The 20,256-nt window shown below is 45.6% G+C and overlaps 1 protein-coding gene across 1 annotated transcript in view; it reads right to left on the bottom strand.

Annotated features, from left to right (window-relative positions):
* Positions 1 to 711: 711 nt before the first annotated feature.
* BRINP2 (BMP/retinoic acid inducible neural specific 2) overlaps positions 712 to 20,256 on the bottom strand; it is an 87,056-nt gene continuing 67,511 nt past the window's right edge. The window contains exons 4-8 of the mRNA XM_084865757.1: positions 19,851 to 20,059; positions 9,959 to 10,064; positions 7,174 to 7,410; positions 4,402 to 4,624; positions 712 to 2,761 (exon numbers count right to left, since the gene is read on the bottom strand). Of these exons, the coding sequence (XP_084721883.1) occupies positions 1,645 to 2,761; positions 4,402 to 4,624; positions 7,174 to 7,410; positions 9,959 to 10,064; positions 19,851 to 20,059 (1,892 nt within the window). The 3' untranslated portion in view covers positions 712 to 1,644. The remainder of the gene's footprint in view (positions 2,762 to 4,401; positions 4,625 to 7,173; positions 7,411 to 9,958; positions 10,065 to 19,850; positions 20,060 to 20,256) is intronic.

Here is a 20,256-nt window from a genome sequence, read left to right as displayed (position 1 = left end):
TGTGGAGAACAGATAGAGAGACATGGTTTTTCAAAAGATTTGCTGTGAAGAGATTCCCATACCTCCTAGGGAAGGCACTAAGGGGAGAAGAGACACTGCCCTGTGTGGTGTATGTCAAACCTGCTTTTCAGGCTGGGAAGGTGGTGACCAGACAGAAGGAGGAAACTCATGCCAAGTCTGCATCTTTCCCAGTGTCCTCAAAGGGCGGTCCCAGACTAAGTTGTGGAGTGTGGAAAATTCTCCTGATGTCTGCAGCAGTCAGAGGTGCCCCATTTAGCCAGCATTTGCCCAAAATAAAGGCTGCAGTTCCCCTAAAGAGCAAAGGCTTTCATTCTCCTGATAGTTTAGGACCCATCTTAGTCCTCACTCATGGGAAAAAGGAAAGGGGCAGCCACATAGTTACCTGGGAGAATTCTGCCTCCATCTCATTCCAATCTTTATTCTCTCTCTCTCTCTCTCTCTCTCTCTCTCTCTCTCTCTCTCTCTCTCACACACACACACACACACACACACACACACCTCACACCCAGTCAAGACAGGCATGCATTCACTTGTGTATATACTAGCCAACCAGCCTCCCACACAGCAATATTTACCATCTAAGGACACCCACATGTCACCCATAGAGCAATACAAAATCCAGGAAACTATACTCTTTCTGCCTCTTTTCCCTCTCATTTCCCCCCTAATAAAGGTCTTTAAAAATATATATTAAATCAGTTAATTTTTTTACTCATATGTTCATGTGGCTGGAGCAGATTGACAAGGAAAAACAATCACAAAATAAATATTTTTGTTTTTGTTTTTAAAAAAGAACATTTTCCTAGACATTGTCTCTCTAACTGGACAGCTGCTTTCTTGGACAGATTGGGAGCTATAGGAAGGGAGCTCTGGCTGAATCAGGGGTGGGGAGGATGGGGCAGGGAACAAGCCCGGCCCCAAAACTGGGGTAGTCCAGGAAGCTAGGGGACCAGGGGGAGGGAGGAACGTGAAGTGGGAGCAAGGCCACCTGCCCACCCTGAGAGTCCTCAGTTGATGTCACTTCCTCTGTTTCTTAAAGGAGCCGCCTTGGGGAGCAGTCAGCATCTAGGAGGGCTCAGAAGAGTCAGAGTACAAAAAGTAGGAGCCATTGTGGGAATCACGAAACACCGTTGTTTCAAGAAAACTGGTTAAAAAGAATACAAAAGTGACTCCACTAAGAGAGAGCAGGAGCTCCACCCTTCCTTTTTGACCCTCTTGCTTCCTTGAATGATAAGAATAACTTTTAAGGATTTGTTTGATGATTTGGCTGGTTCTTTTTCTTAATCTCTCCCTTGGCTCATCTCCTTCAACTGCATTCATTTCAGAAAGCACCGACTTTACAGACAGGAGGCTGCTGAGTTGTAGCCTCCCCAAGGGAGCATGTGCGTGTGTGTGTGTGTGTGTGTGTGCGTGCGTGTGTGTGTGTCTGCCTGCATGTGCACACATGAGGGGTGTGGGCATGTGCAGTGACTGCTTCTTTCTCTCCTGTCTGTGTCAGTCCAATCCCCGAGGTCCCATCTGCTGGGTGCAGAGTCTCAAGGGAGCACCTTGTTGGCACCAAGGTGAGTGCCTGAATGCATGGATCCCCTTCCTGTCCAGCACTGAAGTGGCCTCCTCTCCCCATTAGCTACAGAGTTTGCCTGTCTCATACTCCACAGCATTTGGCAGCTTGGAATTGAAAGCCCTCAGGGAGGACTGGATCCTGCCCACCTCATTGTTTGCCAGCTTGAGCCGGTGCCGGAGCAAGCAGGAGAAAAGGTCCAGCCGGACTTTGCCAGGTGGAGATAGCTGGTTAACCCGGTCCCTAAGCTCTATGAGCTGCAAGAGGGCAGAGTCCTGGGAGCCTTGAGTGTACGGGTAATCCAACTGGAGGATTAAGTCCCGGATGGCGTCTGGGTCAAAGGGCAGGCTGTAACCGAAGACCTGCAAGGTGTTGATTTTCATGTAGCCCAAGTTCTTGGAGGGGTCTGTCATCTCCAGGGGCTCATAGTAGATAGTCTCATTGGAGCTGTCATCCAGGGACTTGATTCGGCTCCGTAAGTAAACATGGACTGTCTCAAAGAAGGTCTTCCACCTGTTCCCCAAGGTGATTGTCCAGTTCTGGCACTGGGCAGCCGCGTCCACGTTAGTCCTTTCCCAGACCGGGAAGTGGGCCTCATTCACGGGCATGAACCAGCTCTCAGAGTGGCTGCCTCCAAAGGGGTTGACGTAGATGGCCATGACGGGCTCCAGGGTGCTATTCTTGGTGAGGCAGATCTGCAGGGACAGGGCCAGCATCACATGCACAAGCCCAGGCTTGTACTTGTTGCTCTTCAGGGTGAGCAGCATGCGCTTCCTCCAGGACGGGTCAAACCAGCTGCCCAGGCGCATGTCATTGCTGATGAAGATGGAGTGCACCTCAATGCGGCTGTCCCACTTCTGCAGCAGGTACTTCAACTCCAGGTCCTGCAGGTCTGTCTCCAGCCCCAGGAGATTCTCAAGGGACTCAGCCACCTCTGGCCGGCACAGCCCTTGGATCAGCACGTAGCCTGGATTGCAGCCCCCACAGCGTGTACTGTTGTCCCGGGCACAGTGGGCACAGGCAGACCCTTCACCCAAGGCACATGGGATGGGGCCCTGGCAGGAAGATTGATCATAGGGGCAGCTGCAGCTGTGGCTCTGCTCCAGGAAGGTGCCAGGGAAGGTGCTTTCTCCACAGTAGAGGAAGGACTGGATTCGGTTCCACCAGTAAGACATGGACCTTTGGGAGAGGAGACAAAGGGGAAGCAAGAGTCATAGGAAGCTGCACACCACACCGCCATCCTCCCTGAGGGTACTAGGATAGTGACCAGCAGACAGGGAAAGCAATCAGGAAATTAAAGGCCCACGTTCTCTAAAAGATGGAAACCCTACTATGCCACTTTGGGAAGACTGACTAGGGCCTGGGACTCAGTCTCTGACAGATCTGCCCCAGAAATATTTGACATCAACCTTGAAGTGGAATCCGCCAAGCTCATCCCTCCCAGGTACCGCCTCACTGCCTCACTCAAAAGCCTGCAGAAGCTCTGCCCCATCTTTTATGTCAAATCAGGTTTCCAGCCTCCTAAAGAAGATCTTCTCACAGCCAGCTCTCCACTTTCAAACATCCTGCCAACTCCCTCTCCTTCTTAGTCGCTGTTCTTTGTGTTGCCTCTGCTTCTCTCACTCTTCCACCAAGAATAGAAATTTCCTAACATGGCTCCTTTTAAAAATGTCAGCTGTGTAATAATGCCTCCCCAAAGAGGTCTTCCATGACTTCCCTTCCAGAAAAAATGCACAGACACTCTCTGTCTCATCACCCTGTTTCTGTGAACCCACTGCAGTGATCAGGATCGGAAATTATTGTGTTCCTTTGGTGCTGACTTGTTCATAGACAGCTTCCTTACAGATGCCATGAGAGCAGGGACACTGTTTTTCGCCAACATGTTCTTAGGAGCTAGAATTGTTCCCAGTGCACGGTAAATATTTGATAATTATTTGTTGAAAAAGAAATTAATTGGTCTGCAAAACCCTCGCTGGCCCGCATTCCCCCTCCTCTTCCTTCCCACCTGTGCCTCAGGTAGAGTGGCGCTTCTGGGTTGTTGCCAGGGCAGCTCCCTCTCCTGGAATGCCCCCTCACATGTACCCACCTTTCCATCTCCTCCCTTACAGCCTGGCCACTCCTCCTTCCCCATGGTGGCTTTCCTCTTTGGCCTTTGCTTCTACTAGACCATGTTTTTTTTTTATTTATACTCCATGAACATGAAGTGAAGTGGCTTTAAGTGGCTGCCACATAGTTGCAATTTTTCAGTTTTTATGTTTCTGTATATTTTTTCAGTCTTCCCAAATATCCTCCACAGCTTAATCAAAGCACATGCAATGTGAACTTAAAAACTTGTTGAACAAATGAGTCAATGAGCAGATGAATGAGTGAGTGCCTAACATGCAGCCCCACTCTGTTCCCGAGGACACGGGACCCCAGCTCTCTTTTCTCTTGTGACTCAGAGAGTCACCTCTTTATAATAATCCAATGTGTGTAGTTCCTATCCCAAACAGTTAGTGTATGAGCTTTGAATCCCCTAGAGGACTTATCTAGAAGACTTATCCAAATGGAAATAAGTGAGGATAGGAGTATTATTAGGATAGCATTTGATTCTACTATCATTTATATAGAAGTCCAACTAGCCTCTCTTTTTTTCACTCACTGGCTTTAGGTACATCTCATAGTTGATGACACACGAGTAGGTCAAGATAACAGGAACATCTAAAAGGCCATGTATGTGTCTCCCTATTCCTGGGTCTCCCGGGTTGAGCAGAGGGTCCACCCTGGCCTTAGCTGTTGCGGAGGTGCCAAGCACTGGCTTTGGGGCCTGCGGTGCTCACCGTTCCTTGGGCAGACGGAAACGAGGCTGCCGGTGGCAGCGTTTGCAGAGGTTGAAGAGCCGGCTGACGATCCGATGCATCTTCTTGAACAATACTTTCAAGCTGGATCCCAGCTGCTGGTAGCGGTGCTGGAGGCCAGCATCCATGGCCCAGAACTGGGAGATGGCTGTGGAGTTCAGGAACCTGTCCTCAGGCAGCCTTTTCAGCAGTGCTTGGAATTCCTCTGTGGGCAAGGACACAGACAGGGCTGAGGGGGTTCGTCCATGCCCCCGGAGGGGCAGGCGGGCGCTCCCTGGCCCTTCAGAGTCACTGCATACAGAAGGAGGCTTCGCAGCCACTCTCCCAGGCTCTTTTTTTTGTGTGTATTTTTCAATAGCTTTATGGAGAAATAATTAATATACCATAAAATGTGGCTTCAGGATTCTTTCCCATCCTTCCTGTCCTTAATATGCTTCTCAATTTCAAGACAGATCTCTGTCATCCCCAAGGGGCCAATGACATCTCTTTTTTCCTTTCTACTTCCTTGTAAGTCATTCAGAGCCAATCTGTCATCCCCAAGGGGCCAATGACCTTGGGGCACATCTCTTTTCCCCTTTCTACTTCCTTGTAAGTCATTAGAGCGCTGTCTGAGGCCAATCTTCAAAGACACCTCAACACCCTTATGGAAAATGTGGCACTCTTAAGGGTGAACAGCACTTTCAAGCTGGCTCCCAGCAGCTGATAGCAGTTCTGGAGGCTGGTGTACATGGCCCAGAACTGACTGGCCAATGGGGACACAGAGAGGATAGAGCACCAGCTGAGAAATCTTACTGAAAGCCTTTCAGTCTCTGAGATCAGCTACCCTCTCCCTATCCTTTTTTTTTTTTTTTTTTTTTACTCTAGGATATACTGCCTTTTTTTCCAGCTTCCAATCTTGGTCAGATACACATTCTTTCCTGTAGCTAATCCAGAAGCAATGTGCTTTCTGATTCTCAGCTCCTACTGCCAGTCTGAGATGTTCCCCAGGCTTCCTGGTCACAACATGCTTTCTGAATTCATGCTCAGAGATCTGCCCACATCTGCTTTAATGGGACCTGCAGCCACCAGTCTCCTGATGGAGATCCAGAGAGTCCTCGTTTACTCAGCAGCAGCAATTCATGGCAGTGAAAGCTCAAAGTCTTTTCCCGCACACTTAAAAGTTACAGAACAAATATCCCCAGTAACCCGTAGCAGCTGGGGTTGGAGGCCTGGGGTGGGATGTACTTCTTAGCTGTTAAATGCCTTGCCTAGAACTCGTAATGACAGGGGCCTCAGCTCATTCTGACTTCTCAAGCATCTGGTTCTGCATCCCCTGCAGAGAACTGGAGAATCACTCCTGTAGTGAAACTTATAACTATCCTGTGCATTGTTCTGTTAAATAAAAGGTTTAAGTATACAAAGGGGTATGGAGAATAGCAGGATAAATTCCTATGTGCCCACTAACAAGCTTTTGGCCCTTTGCCATATTGGTTTCAGATTAATATTAGGGAAGTAAGACAAAGCAAATATACTTGAAGACCCCAAACTTCCTCACTTCTCCATCAAGATGTGGGTACTCTCTTGTATGTTTTCTCTATCATTATCACATATCTTTATGTGTTCTACAAGTGTATTTATAAAAATATTAAGTATTCACTAGCACGTTCTTCAACTCCATATAAGTTCTATTAAATGTGTATTATATTTAATAGGTCATTATATTATAGCATTACATATATTATTATATATAAACATGTATATATTATATCTATTCCTCTTGCTGTTTTATCTGACATTATGCTTTTAAATATATCCATATAACTAGCATTTATTAGTATTGAAATGTATGAATAGAATTGTGCAGAGTTCTTTTTACATTTATTTTATCTAAATTATCCCTTTAAGCCTTCTATCTAATTGTCATTATCACTTTCCCTCTAACAGATGAGGAAACTGAGTCATTGAGAAGCTGTGTGGCCAACATGAGGTTATAGAGCTGGGCAGTAACAGGGTGTTTACAATTAGTCTCTTTGGGCTGCTACAATAAAATTCCACTTGGTGACTTACAAACCACTGAAACTCATTTCTCACAGTTCTACTAACTAATAGATGTTGGAAGTCTGAGATTGGAGTTGCAGTATGGCCAAGTTCTAGTGAAAGCCCTCTTCAGGGCTGCAGATGGCTGACTTCTCACTGTGTCCTCACGTGGTGGAAAGAGTTAGAAATCTCTCTGGGTCTCCTTTATAAGGGCACTAATCCCATTCGTGACCTAATCACTCCCCAAAGTCCCACCACCTAATACCATCACTGAGTGCATTAGATTTTCAACATATGAATTTGGGGAACACAGACTATAACACAACCCAAGTCCTTCAGAATCTAGGTCTCCAGGTTACATTGATATTAGTTACACATAGCATGGCTGGCTCTCTTAGAACTTTTCTATTCACTTGACTCATTCAGCAAACATTTATTGTGCACCTTATGTGCAGGCACTATTCTAGGCACCGTGGAACCTATAGCATACAAAACAGACAGAGCCTATGCCTCCCTTATATTTCATTAGCTTACTAAACTCTTCAAACACATCTCTTCGGTATGTAGTATGCCCATTTGCGTGTAAAAGAGAAAGAAATGATTTGAGACTCAGAGTGGTGATAGAACCTGCTTGAGGTGGCTGAGTCAGGATCCGCGTTGAGTTCCCATGATCTTGCCCTACACCTCACAGCCACCTCCCATTGACAGGAAGGACACCTGGGACCGGTGATTGCTCACCTGACTCCTCAAACTGCCGGTTATGAGTGGCCCAGGAGTCCTGGATCTGCAGCAGGCTGTCCTCCATGGCCTGGATGTCAGCATCAGGACAGTTGCACTCGGGGAAGGTGGGACTGCACTGGCACCAGCAGTCATTCTCCTTGCAGATGAGCTCGCCCTCTGAGCTGCATGTAATGTAGCTCAGCGCTGCAGCCACGAAGCGCTCACGCAGGTACTCAGGCAGCAGTACCTGCAGGCCTAGGGAAAGGACATGCCAGGAAATCGCCAGGCGGAACCAGTGGGGCTCAGTTCCCCTCACCCCAGGCTGCAACAGCCCCAGCTGGGGTTCTGCTGCCTTGTGCATCCTGGGCCCAAGAACGGTCACCCCAGGGCCTGATCCTGCTGAGCTGGTTGGGAGAGAGGGTTGCCACTGCCCCAGTGACAGATGGGGGAGGATCTGAAAATGCAAATGAGGATCATCAAAGCCCAAGGCTTAGTTGAACCTCTTATATCAGCCAAATTGAGAGCGTGCACATCATATGAACGGGCTTATTGGCTACCCATCAGCATTTCTAGGATGGAAACAGGAAGATGTTTCAGATAAAAGAAGAGCTTACAGCTCTCATGGGGAAGGAATCAAGCCTTGATAGGCTTTTTGCTTTGTCTCTGATAACCATCCTGTTTCTAGCTTCACTGAGATTAGCAGCAGGCATCCTAGGATGTTACTGAATGCTGATCCTCCTGAGCCTCCTACCCCAGCCCCAGTGACAGAGATGGCCCTGATGAGGAGGCAGGAACAGGTATTGTGGGTATATAGTGGCCTGGAACTACCCCAAGTACTTTCCATATACAATTGCAAGTAACAGTTGTGGTCAAACTGAGCCTCTTAGAGGTGAGGGAATCCAAGCCCAGTGACCACAGTGACCAGCCCAGCTCACAGTACTAGTAAAGTCTGCTTGCTGTCAGACCCTGCCCTGTCCCACCAGGACTGGCTACTCCATCCCAATGTAATTTAACTCTTGAGGAGATTCGAAAATAGGATGGTGGTAAATACCCAAGATCAGTCAGGCCTGGATACATGCAAACGGCTCTCAGCGCTCTTCTAATTAGCATCCTCTGATCTTGGCTGTAATGCTTCAGTTTCCCCACCCATCAGTGGTGGGTATTTGTTTACCAGTAAGTAGTAGAAGATACTCCTAGTTAGTTTCAAGCCACACAAAGTGGCTGTTGGAAGCATATTAAGGAATGAATGAGGGACAAACATGCCTTGAGACACAGCCTGAACTTGTTCAAGGTCAGACCTGCAAGAAACTTCCCCCACTAGGCACACTATGAGATCTTGTGTCAGGAGACTCTCCCGCTAGGCACACTATGAGGGACAAAGGGATTTCTGTATATGATGCACCGCCTTTTCTCAAATGTCTGCCAGCTGTTTATTTTCACACCATTGACCTTGTCCTTGGCAGGAAATCAGAGAGCCCAAAGTATGTGTCCCAGTCTCAGCAATTCAAAATATGTTAGAATTGCAGCCACAGTGGATGTTTGGTGTTCTTGTCTGAGGCCTCCCTCCTGTTTCTGAACTGTTCCGGAATTTTCCTTTCTTGATGTGGTGCCTGCAGGGGCCTTAGAACTGCCCTCCCCACACTCCCTGTCCATAGGCATGCTCTCAAGACCCACCCCTCTACAAGTTCACTCCTTTCACCTCCCCTATCACCTCCCTCTGCCTCATCATAACATTTCCCACTTCTATAAAATAAGTGCCCGGAGCAATGTCTGCATGAGAGATGGGCTATAAAATTAAATGGCATAAACCACTCCAAATGAACCACCAGACATTCTGAACTTCCCTGGTTGCTAATTTCCAGACACCAACCCAGCCCACCCAGGGACATAGGAGAAGAGGGATGCTAACTGCCTTAGGTGCCTCTAAATAAAGGAGTCTTTTACTCCTCTTTGTTATCTACTCCTTGATTCCTAAAGCATTTATGGGTTGCATCTGACTTAGGTTGCCTGGAATTTGTAATCGTAGATCCTGGGTGAGAGCTATTGATTTTATAATACAGAGACAACAATATCTTAAGCAGAGACCAATTCAGTTAGGTCTTAAGAAAAATGAACTTTTCCCACTACCAAACAGCTCTGTCTGACTTCGTTTGTGTGCCTGGAGGACAGACAGCAGGAGTGAGACTGCCCCACCTCCAGCCTCCTGACCTAGCGGAGTTTTCCTTTCCTCTGGCTTTCCCGTTTTCCTGCTTGCTGCTCTATCTTCAGTCCAGGATCCCATTCCTCTCACCCGTTCCTCCTAGCTTTGATCTCCCAAGGAAGATTGCCCACTAATAACAGAAAGCAGGGCACTACTTTCAGGGTAACCAGTGGTACAACAGTTTGTATAGTTCTTAATTGAGCTAGAGATGGTGGCCCCATAACCATTCTATAAAGGCCAGCTGTTCCCAGTGTGTTCTCAAGACAAAGCAGAAGATTCTTTAAGCAACAAAGGAGATTGCTGAACTAGGTCAAGGGATATAAAGATGGATGCATTGTTGCTGTAGGACAGTGACAGTGTTTTTGGATTTGGGGTGTCCAGTGGCATTGGTCTCGGATGTGGGGCAAATCATGTCAGAAGTTTTCTTAAATGAATGATGGAAAGTTGGAAAGTTGTTAACCACCAGTCCCAGAACTCTCGGCCACTCTTGTCTAAAAAGGGCTTGAGCAAATGGGTGGGTCCGTTAGGACTTTTCCTTACTCCCTGGGGATCCATGTGTTTTACCAGGTGTGAGGAGTGGAACACCATCTCTCTGCAGCTTACCGAGTAACTGCACTCTGTTCTCCGGACTTTGCACCAGGACTGAACTGACAGAGTCCAGATTGTCGTAGTTGCTGCAGCCCAGAGGGCCGGTCCTGGTCTCCGTGACCTAGAGCAGGAAGGGCAGAGCGTGGGTTTACATAATAAGGGGAGACTCTCCCTTTGCCCTTCTCTCTCTCCAGTCACCCATCTCAGGCTCTGTGTCCAGCCAAAGAAATGGCTTGTGTTCCCCCACCCTCAGAGCCTAGCACCACTTTTCTTCCTTGTCCTAAGATAGTGACTATCTGTGGGCATGGCTGGGAGCAACAGTTCTACACAGGGGCAGTCCTTCAGAGGGAGCCAGAAAGAATTTGTGTCGGGGAAGAGAAAATTCACCGTAGGTAGAGGAAGCTGCACCTTTAAGCTGGACCCTCCCCTCCCTGGAGGGAGTCAGGAGACCAGATGTGGATGCCGTCAGCCTTCTGGTGAGCCCAGATGCAGCCAATCACTATGGTGCTGCCAGGCTTGACGGATCCCTAAGATGAAAAGCACTAGAGAAATATGAATAATGAGTATTATTATTAGTATTAAACATTTAAGTCCCACCTCGGCACTGAGAAGTCCTTAGAGAAAATCAGCCATGGGCTTACTGCATATTTTACTAAGTATATTAAATATACATAAAGTCTTATAGCCATGTAATATTCCAAAACATCAGAGTCATTTTAAAATATCATAAAGTTGGCCTATCAGTTTTCCCCTGATGTTTAAAGTATAAGATAAAAAATGAGGAGCTTTAAATGCACTGAAATAATTATGTAATAAGAACGATGGGGATTTGAGGCCTTTTCTTCTCAGGATCTTCTAAGGCTTTTCCCACAATCAATCAACCTATGAACTAGTATTTATTGAGCAGCCACCATTTCAATTCCATGCAGTTCATCAAATATTCATAGTGTGCCTTTCCCCAAGTTCTTCCACGAAGTCTGCTCTGATACCTCTCACCCCCTCTCCAAGCTCTGGTCACCTCTGCTCAGCGGCAGGGAGGCAGGCCACCCTAGTCCATCCTTTGCTGTGACTATTTCACAATGTCTGGGTCCTCCACACACCAAAGGCTCCACAAAGTAAGCTCATATTGTCAGCAGCTGTTAATACAGTTGTACATACCAGGTACTCAGTAAATTAGAGAATTTATGAGTGGTAGGTTTCAGGCTTTAAGGGGAGGAGGGGTGAGCACAAAGATATACACATTATATACTATATTGTCAGGAAATTACAATCAACTTCCCTCCTCCAAGTCCTCATCTATACCTGTAGTGGGGAGTAGGTACATAAACAACTGACTGATACACATTCAAGTCTAGCAGAAGCAGTGTGGCATGGCTACTGAGGACAGTATAGTTCTAAACAAAGAGAAAACAAGGGAAGAAGTAGCAGAGAAGACACCAACTGAGTTGGTCCTTAAAGCTAAGTAGAAAGTGGACATAAAGAGAAGGGAGGGAAAGGTACTCTGAGAAAAAGAAGGGGCAAGTGAGAGCTGGTATGATACTGACTTGAAATCTGAGAGATGAGAGAGATATTGTAACTTAAATTAGTCAAAGAAGGCTTCATGGAGGAGGTGAGCCAGATGCAGACATTGGTCTTGAAGGATGAGTAGGAGTGGGATGGGGAGGGAATTGAGAGAAAGGGATATACTTGCAAAGACCAATGGGCAATGATAGACACAGTACATAAATGGGACACAAGACCATGACAAGGGTAGAAACAACAGTTTTCCAAGTTCATCCTCTAATATCATTCTTTTTCACCTTCACAGTAACTCTCTGAGATGAATCTCACTACTATCACTTTCCCAAGGTTCCACACTGTTGAGTAGCCCAAACAGGATTTTAACCCTTAAGTCCCCAGACTCCAGTTTGGTGCCCCTGTGTCTCCTGTGAGGGCATGCCAATAGACTGCAGAAAATAGAGTTAAATCCCTTTAGATGACATCAATCTTAAAAGCAATTACTTTAAACAGCATATTTTGGTGATCTACCTTCTCCTCTGAATGTGAACCTGAGGCAAAACAAATTGTTTAGCCTTGAGATTGTAGGACCCTTGTATTATAAATGAGAAAGCCAAGACCAGTGAGCTTAAATGACTTATTCAAAGTAACACAGCTAGTCACCTGCTGGACTAGGATTCATCCAACTTACTCATTCACTTATTTTTTTATTTAACAAATACTCAAGGAACAATCGGAACTCACAGTGTGTAAGCCTCAATCACTGCCACAAGGATGCAGACAAGAGGAAACAAGTTTCCATAATCCCCAAGTTCTGGCAGTTATACAAGGGCCTGTGTTCCCCAGTAGGTGGGCATTAAGGGCTGAGTTGAGTGAGTGAGTGAGTGAGTGGTGAGTTGCCAGACTGAAGTGGAAGGCTGAGCATTGCCTTATATCAAGTGAAATCTTCTTTGTCTATATGGTATGAAAATCCCTGTAAGAAGAGCCATAGCTAAGGACTAGCTCACCTGTTCTGGAGAAGCCTGCCCCTAGTGGAATGGCTTGGGTTGAAGGGCTGGGTGGGATGTTGGGCAAGGTATTTGGAAGACCTGCTGGTTCCCAACACCAGGCAAGCTGGCACCACATGGTCACACGGTTCTGCACTGGATTTGCCATTCACCCACCACTGAGCTGGTCCACTCACCAGTATCGGGTCTAGGCAGAGAGGAAACTACACACTTTTTGTAGGAACAGGATGACTCCAAAGGAGGAAAACCTAGAATAGCATCTTCCTGTCCTTAGTCCCACCGGTAAGCCTTCCTCCCTACCACCCATCCCTCTGCCTTCCCACCATCCTATTAACATTCTGGGCTGCCAGAGATGGTCTTTCTGACCTTTACTTTGCTATTACCAAAGGTAACTTCCACAGAGGACAATCAGTTAGGTAATTTATTGAGCAAATATGAGTAGCTTCATTTTATTAATTGTGGCACAAGGATAGGAATGGGGAAGTGACAATGACCATGATCCTCAAGCTCATTTCCTGTTAGAGGGAATGATCTAGGCCTGATCTCCAAGAGGGAGGAAGGCTCACTATGATTTTACTAGATCCCAAAGTCACTGCTCTTCCCTCTGCTATTCTGCTCTGAGTCACTGCTGTCCTCCCTAGATAAATGAGGAGGAGAGAGGGCATTGGAGAGGGTGCTCTTGCAGACAGTGCCTGAGCATGGACTTGATAAGCAGTATAACCTCCCCCTGCCCCCCGTGATGGAGTCTCAGAGTCTCTGCAGGGTTGGTCCAGAGAGCCCTGTGCCTCTGTCTATAGAAGAGGCAAGCTGCTAGGCAGATTATACAGAGGTAATGGAAAGTGCAGTTTACTCAGGCGCTAACGTCCTAAGAGTGTCTCAGATAAGCTTTCAGAAAGGGGAAATAATTGTGTGCTAATTGGTCTGTTGACAGAGACCAGCCTGCCATCAGACGGCCTGATGGATTTCAGGTTCATTAGCACATCCAGTTTTCCTTATATACCAGACCAAGTGAGCCCTCATTCTAACTGCCTACTCTCCTCCCCTTGCCCTTCACTTCAGGCTGCTCTTGTCCTACCTGATGGGACACCTGCCGAGCTGCGAGCTGGGAGCAAGTAAAATGGGCTTCTAATTGTGAGCAGTGGGGGCTGCTTGGGAGAGGAGGGCTGCCAAGTGAGCCGAAAAGATCTGCAAACTGAATGGAAGGCTGCTGCCTTGAACAATTTGAACAAAGCCCTCCTAGGATGCTTTGTGAGAACCACTTCCTTTTGCCATCTCCAGATCCACCTGAATTTGGGGCTCTGGAGCATCTCAAGCTACCCCCCACCAAGTCCTTCCTCAGCCTTCAATTAAAATGAGGGTGAGTTGAGACTGAGGAACAGGCTCCCTCCCCTTCTTCATGCCTCTGATCACATCCCAACACTTATGGGAAGAATGGATATGTAGTCATCCTTTATAGTTTATAAAGTGTTTTCATGTGAACTATATCATTTGGTATCACTCCAGCTAAGAATTAGGGGTAACATTCACAATATTTGTGGCAGGAAGGACAGGGTATCGCAAAGTAGGGTTCTGGAAGCCTCCTGAGGTGCATTAGCCCTTTGGTTACTACCGGTATGGGGTGGGGGGTGGCATCTGGAGGGTGAGATGGTTAGGGTGGCACACAGGGGGTTGTGGTGAAGATCATTTATCAGCCAGGATGGAAGTATTTTAATGTTTTAGTAACTATGTAGCCATAGCAACTGAATATAAGCCTGGGTAGGGGTAAGTCAAATCATTGGCAACTCCATGTTAGGGAGCTCAGTGACTCTTCAAGGTCATAGAGATAGGAAGCTTCTAGGCTGAAACCTAATCCCAAATCTTCTCACTTGAGTAAGTTTGTTTCTCACTAAACCATGCAGCCCACTGTCACCTATCGAGCATTTGATTGCATGCCTCACTACGCCAGATACTGTGAAGGGACCCAGAACTGTGTGCACTCCGCAGTCCCACCTCTGTAAGCCATTTTGTCGCGATGGGTGTGGGAGACAGATGCACATGTAAACAGATGTATTATAAAATGCCAAGCCCAATAGTAGAGGTGTGTGCTGATCAGGGTCCACCTTGCTCTCAGAGGAACATTTTGGGTAATCGAAAGGAACCACCATCCTTGGAAGCCTGTTTTTGGAACATCACCATTTACACATAAAATGTGAGATGATTATCAGCTTCCACTGGGCTGACTGGCCTGGAGTTTTTCTGTTAGGAGCACATTGGATTCTCCCATGGAATGTAATTCAGAGAACCATGAGAAAACAGAGATCATACAGTGTTTTTCTCCCATCTTCCCTCCTCCCAGTCCTCATCTTTACATAACTTAGTGATGTCTACAGACTGTTTGACCTGTCCAAGGTCACTGCTAAGCTAAGAAGCAAAGGGAGGTGTTGGCATCCCTTCGCCTGGCTCTGCTCACCTTAAAGGGTTGACCTGCCCATTTTGGTCCTGACATAAAAGTGTTCCATAAGAGCCCATTACTCATCACCTAAAATGTGGCAGCTCTGTACTCTTACTGAGAACCAAAGATGAGCAAGACCCAGTCTCTCCCACAAGGACCTTATAATCTCAGAGATCATGATGTTAGCTAGCAATTGTAGTTCAACTGATAAGCCCCATAGAAGAGGTATGTGCTTGAAACACTGAAGAAGGGCATTTATCTGCCTTTTGAGTCAGGAAAGGCGTCATAAAAGAGTTAGCTTTCTGAGCTGATCAAAGAAGGATGATGAAGAGCCACTCAGGTGAACAGACAAGCTTTGTCAACAAACCAAACAGCAGATACCAGGGGAGGAGACATAGAACATGGTATATTTGAATAAAGACTGGTAATTAGATAGGATTGGTTTCACAGTATAAAAGGTAAGTGAAGGGCTGGGGGAAAACAGGGGTCCAGAAGAATGTAAAAGGATGGTTTAGAGATGAAACTAAAAAGACAGTGGGGATAACACTTCAATGGCCTTTTTTTTTGTTGTTAAGAAGAAGAGGAGTTATCTCTTTTCAACCTCCAATTGAGCTATTGCTCGTGCTTTCTATAGATTTTCTTATTTGATCTTCACAGAAATCCTTCAAGGTAGAAATTATTATAATTGTTCAACAGTTTTAGGATGAGAAGACTGAGATTCAGAGAAGTTTTATAACTAGTTCAAAGCCTGGAAGACTCTTGGGCTCCAGCCCGTGTTTTTTCCATTGACTTACAATGCAACCCTGGCTGGGGTACAGTGGTTTGGGCTCTGTTCCATGTACAGTCAGCAGCCATTGAAAGAATTTAAGCAAGGGGGTGATATTATTTGATGGTTTTCACTCCTGTAAGCAGCATAGAGGGTGGATCAGGAAGAACAGCTGAGAATAAAGTCAGGAAGACTAGTTAAAAGGATAATGCAGGAAGATCAGGTAAGAGTTGATAAGATCCTGAATGAACAGAATGGCAATGGACATGAACAGGAGGCAAAGGGCAAATGAATATGTGTAAGGGGGCAATTATGGATGATGAATGAAGGAATATATTCAGGCAAAGAGGGAATGATGCTATGAAGGGATTTTAAAAGTGAAAAGTTGGTCAAGTCAAAGGATAAGAAGGAACATTAATAGGATCTTTGAGTTATTGATCCTGGTCTACTTTTAATTTCTGGATAAGACCAATTCTTCTCTAACTTGGACACAGTTTAGGACTAAAGAGGGAGAGAAGCTTCTATAGAGTTCTATGTTCCTAGTAAAACCCACTCCATACTACTGATAGTTTTCTTTTATTATTTTAAGCTGCCTGAGACATTAGCCTCCCAAATGTACTTGACATCCCTGCCAACTTCAGTCATCCTCCTCTCTCAGACTCAGTCCAGACACTGTCCATTCCTAATCTAATCCCTTCCATCGTGCCCTTTGAAATAATCAGTCCTCAGCAAGATCCCCTATAGCCTCAATCGCTTCTCAAGAGCCCTCCTCACCTTTTGCACTAGCCACAGTCAAGCAGATCCCGAATACACAACTTCCCCAGCAGTCTTCTCTAGTGGTGGCTGTTTTCCCATACCTCACTCTCCTGGATGTGGAAGTCAGATGAGTCTGCCATTGTGATATCCTGAACCTGCTTCTCTTTCCTCTCTAAATGACCTCTGGCTTCTTGGAAGCTAGGACCATCAGGACTTTGTCACCCACTACTCCCCCTTGTTGCAGTCTATTTTTCCTTTACTCACTTTCACTCATTGAGAATTTTCAACATTAAGCTTGCTTACCACCATCATTCCTACCATCATCACATCTGCATCCTTCCTGTTGACTTCAGCACCCATGTTGATGACCCTTCTTTAATCCCCTGGCCTCTCAGTTCTCTGGCCTCCTCACCTCACCTCCTCATCTTGTCTTCCAACCCCATCTTAGCTACCCACATCCATGTCCATACCCCAGAACCTGAATTTTTGGTACCTTCACTCCCTCTATAACTTCAATATTAAGCAACACACATTTGTGCTTCCTCTAGTCTCTTTCCTCTAACAAGTCATCAAATCTACCTAATGTCAACAATAATTTAAACATAAATGTGGAAGAAATCCTACTTAGAGTTCTAAGTTTTTTACCTGACCACTTTTTTTTACTTTCTGTCACTTCTTAATGCTCTCAAAACCCTTAGTTCCTCACTATACTCACTCCTTTTTATACTCAGCTCCCTTGCAATTTTTTTTTTCATCTTGTACACACACACACACACACACACACACACACACACACACACACCTTGGTTAAATCCAACTCTTCATCTATTCTAGCGTGGCTAAATATGAGGTGCTGAATGTAGCTGATAAAACTCAAAACTCTGCTGACAGGTTTCATGTTATAATTATTACAATGAGTCTCAAATGGCATACAGTGCTGCTCAACAGCCCACTACATTTATCTCATCAACTGACTCCATACCTAACTCCCACTCTCTGAAAAGACCATTTCATGCATTTTTCCTCAACAGTTCCTTTTCCTTTTAGCCAAGAACTTTGTTTCTTGTTTCATGGAGGAAGTGAAATCAATCAGGCCAGAACTGCTGGTTCCCTTCCTACCCCGCCCCCCTTCTGCCATCCCACTGCATTTGTCCTTGAGTACTCTGTATTGCCCACAAAGGATGGAGTGAGTGTTCGTGCTACTATGTGAGACCTACTCATCCATCCATGCATGGAATATCAACTTCTCTCATCTACTCAATCACTTTTGCAATCATCGCCTAACTCTTTTTACATCATCACTTTCTCCCTCTCTGACTCATTTCAGTCAACATACCAACATTCCAGAGTATCTCTCATCTGAAAACCAAAAACACTTGATCCCATATCACTCTCCAGCTAACGTCCATTTTTCTGTTTGCCTTTATAGCAATTCTCAATCTCACTGCTCAACAGGGTTTAGCACAGTTGCCTGCTGCTTCTGTGACATGCTTTCTTCATATGGCTTTATGATCTGACTGGTTCTTTCTGCTTTGTCTCATCCTCCTTTGTCAGATCCTCTGCCTCTTTCCCATTTCTGAGTATTGATGTGCTTCAGAGCTCAGCCCCAGGGCCACTTTACCAGTTACATTCACTCCTGGGGTGATCGCATCTCATTCTTTCCCCTAGGTTTAAATATCAGCTATGCATGTGTATATATTTGTATGCCACATTTATATATCCAATCAAGACCTTTCTCTTGAAATCCTGGTGTTGATATCCAACTGCCTGTTAGATATCTCTACTTGGATGTCTAATAGAAATGTCAGGTTCAATATGTTAAAAACCATACTGTTGATTCACTCCTTTCAGATCTGCACCTCCCCCAGGGTGACCCTTTTTTACCAAATGCAATCGCTGCTCTTCCAGTTGCTCAGGCCAAAAATCTTGCTGTTAATCTGGATTCCTTTCTTCTAATTCATGAGTAGTCCTGTAGGCTCTATCTTCAAAACACATTCTAAATCTTCCAACTTCTCACTGCTTATTTATAGCCAGCTATGTCCGAGCAAGCTACCATGATTTCTCACCTCAACCACTGCAGCAGTCACTAATCAGTAATGTTCATGATCTTGTACATACAACCACTTGTGCCATTTCCCACTTCACCCCTCTTTGACTCCACTCATATGGTGTTCCACCAAGAACACTCACATTTTAGGGCAATTGCATTTGCTCTTCCCTCCATCTAAAATGCTCTCTCTTAAGAGGCACATGTGGCTTACTCCATCACCTCATTCAAATATCTCCTTAAATAACATTTCCTAAAGCACCGGGTCTCCATTATCCTTTTTTCCCTGGTTTCATTTCTTCATACCAGTAATCTCACTTGACATGGCATATTTTTTTAATTATGTCTCTACTACTAGAATTTATGCTTCATGATATCACGGACTTAATATGTTTTGTTCACTCTTGGATTATCAGTATCTAGAAGAGTGACTGTTCAAAATATTTATTGAATAATAAATAAATAAATAAATAAATAAATAAATAAATAAATGGGACTTCCTTATGAATTTTGGGTAGGATAAAGGCAGGATATAAGATGAGCCTGGCCCTTATTTGCCACCCTAATTTTATATTTTGAATTTTAAAAATCCAGTATTCTCAAGTATTCTCACTAGTTTTCTTTAAAACAATATGAACTTTCCTAGAACTCTGGTAGATGTAAGTAGAAATAGTGGGATGGAGGTTATAGTTACTAAAGTTATAGTAATATTGATCTTTTCCAAACATGTATGATCATATTGCTCCTCTGCTTCAAACACTTTGGTTGTCTTCCATTGTACTTTGAAGTTCTCTATCATGGCCACATAATTTGGCTCCAGCCTACTTCTGACCTCATCTTGTGCAGCACCTTTCTGTTCACCTCACCGTAGTCATAGCAGGCTTCTCTGTGTTCCATCAAACCACCAGGCTGGTTCCTGCCTCAGGGCCTCAGCACTTACTGTTCCCTCTGCCTGAACACTCTTCCCTCGGGTCTATATACAGTCTATACAGTCTATATTCAGATCTCAGCCTCCGCATATAGACCAAAAGTTTCCTCCCCTTACCAAACTGGTGAGTATTATCTGCTCCCTTCTCTCACCCCAGAAAATCTGGACCTTATGACTCTATCTTTTAACTTTATCATTATCTGAAATTACTTTGCTGATATTTGATTGTTTATTATCTCTATCCCCTACTATTTGGGGGAGCAGGGGCCTTGTCTCCCTTTTTCTATAGTCCCTCAGCTGGAGTCAGCCTCAGAGCAGATCTACATGACTGTTTGCAGCAGAATGAAGACCTGGAGCATGTTTAGGCCTGACTATGCTTCTGTGAGAAAAACGTCCTTCCCCCTCAATCGGTCAGGCCTGTTAGACATGGAGTTGGTTAAGACTCTAGCCTCCCCAGTGCCTCTCAGACCGTTACCTTGATGGCCCCTGTGGCTATCTGGATATGATGCAGCCGCCGCAGGGTGCTCTCTCTGTCGATGAAGTAGGAGGCTGCCAGCTGATGCAGGGTCTCCAGGGACACAGCTGAGCTGTTCCCACTGCCACCAGCTGTAGGGGCACTTCCTGCTGCTTCTGTCTTTCGGCTCAGTTTCCGCTTGTCCACAAAAATGGTCAGAGACTCTTCTCCTATAGCAAACAACGTGGGTTCATTGATGAGGCCTTCTGCTCCCTCCTCCCCTACCAATAAGAACCTGAAATGTTGGCCAGAATAGACGGAGCTAAGGAAGAGCCTATTACTCCTGCAGACGGCCTCTTCCCCTTCCCTTACCATATTTAGAGAAATCTCTACCGACTGTCATAGGGCAACATACATCACACCTGAG

Source organism: Pipistrellus hanaki (assembly GCF_964339955.1).
Source record: "Pipistrellus hanaki genome assembly, chromosome: 18".
NCBI lineage: Eukaryota > Metazoa > Chordata > Mammalia > Chiroptera > Vespertilionidae > Pipistrellus > Pipistrellus hanaki.
Note: the sequence above shows the minus strand (reverse complement) of the source record. Positions and strands in the feature narration are given on the sequence as shown.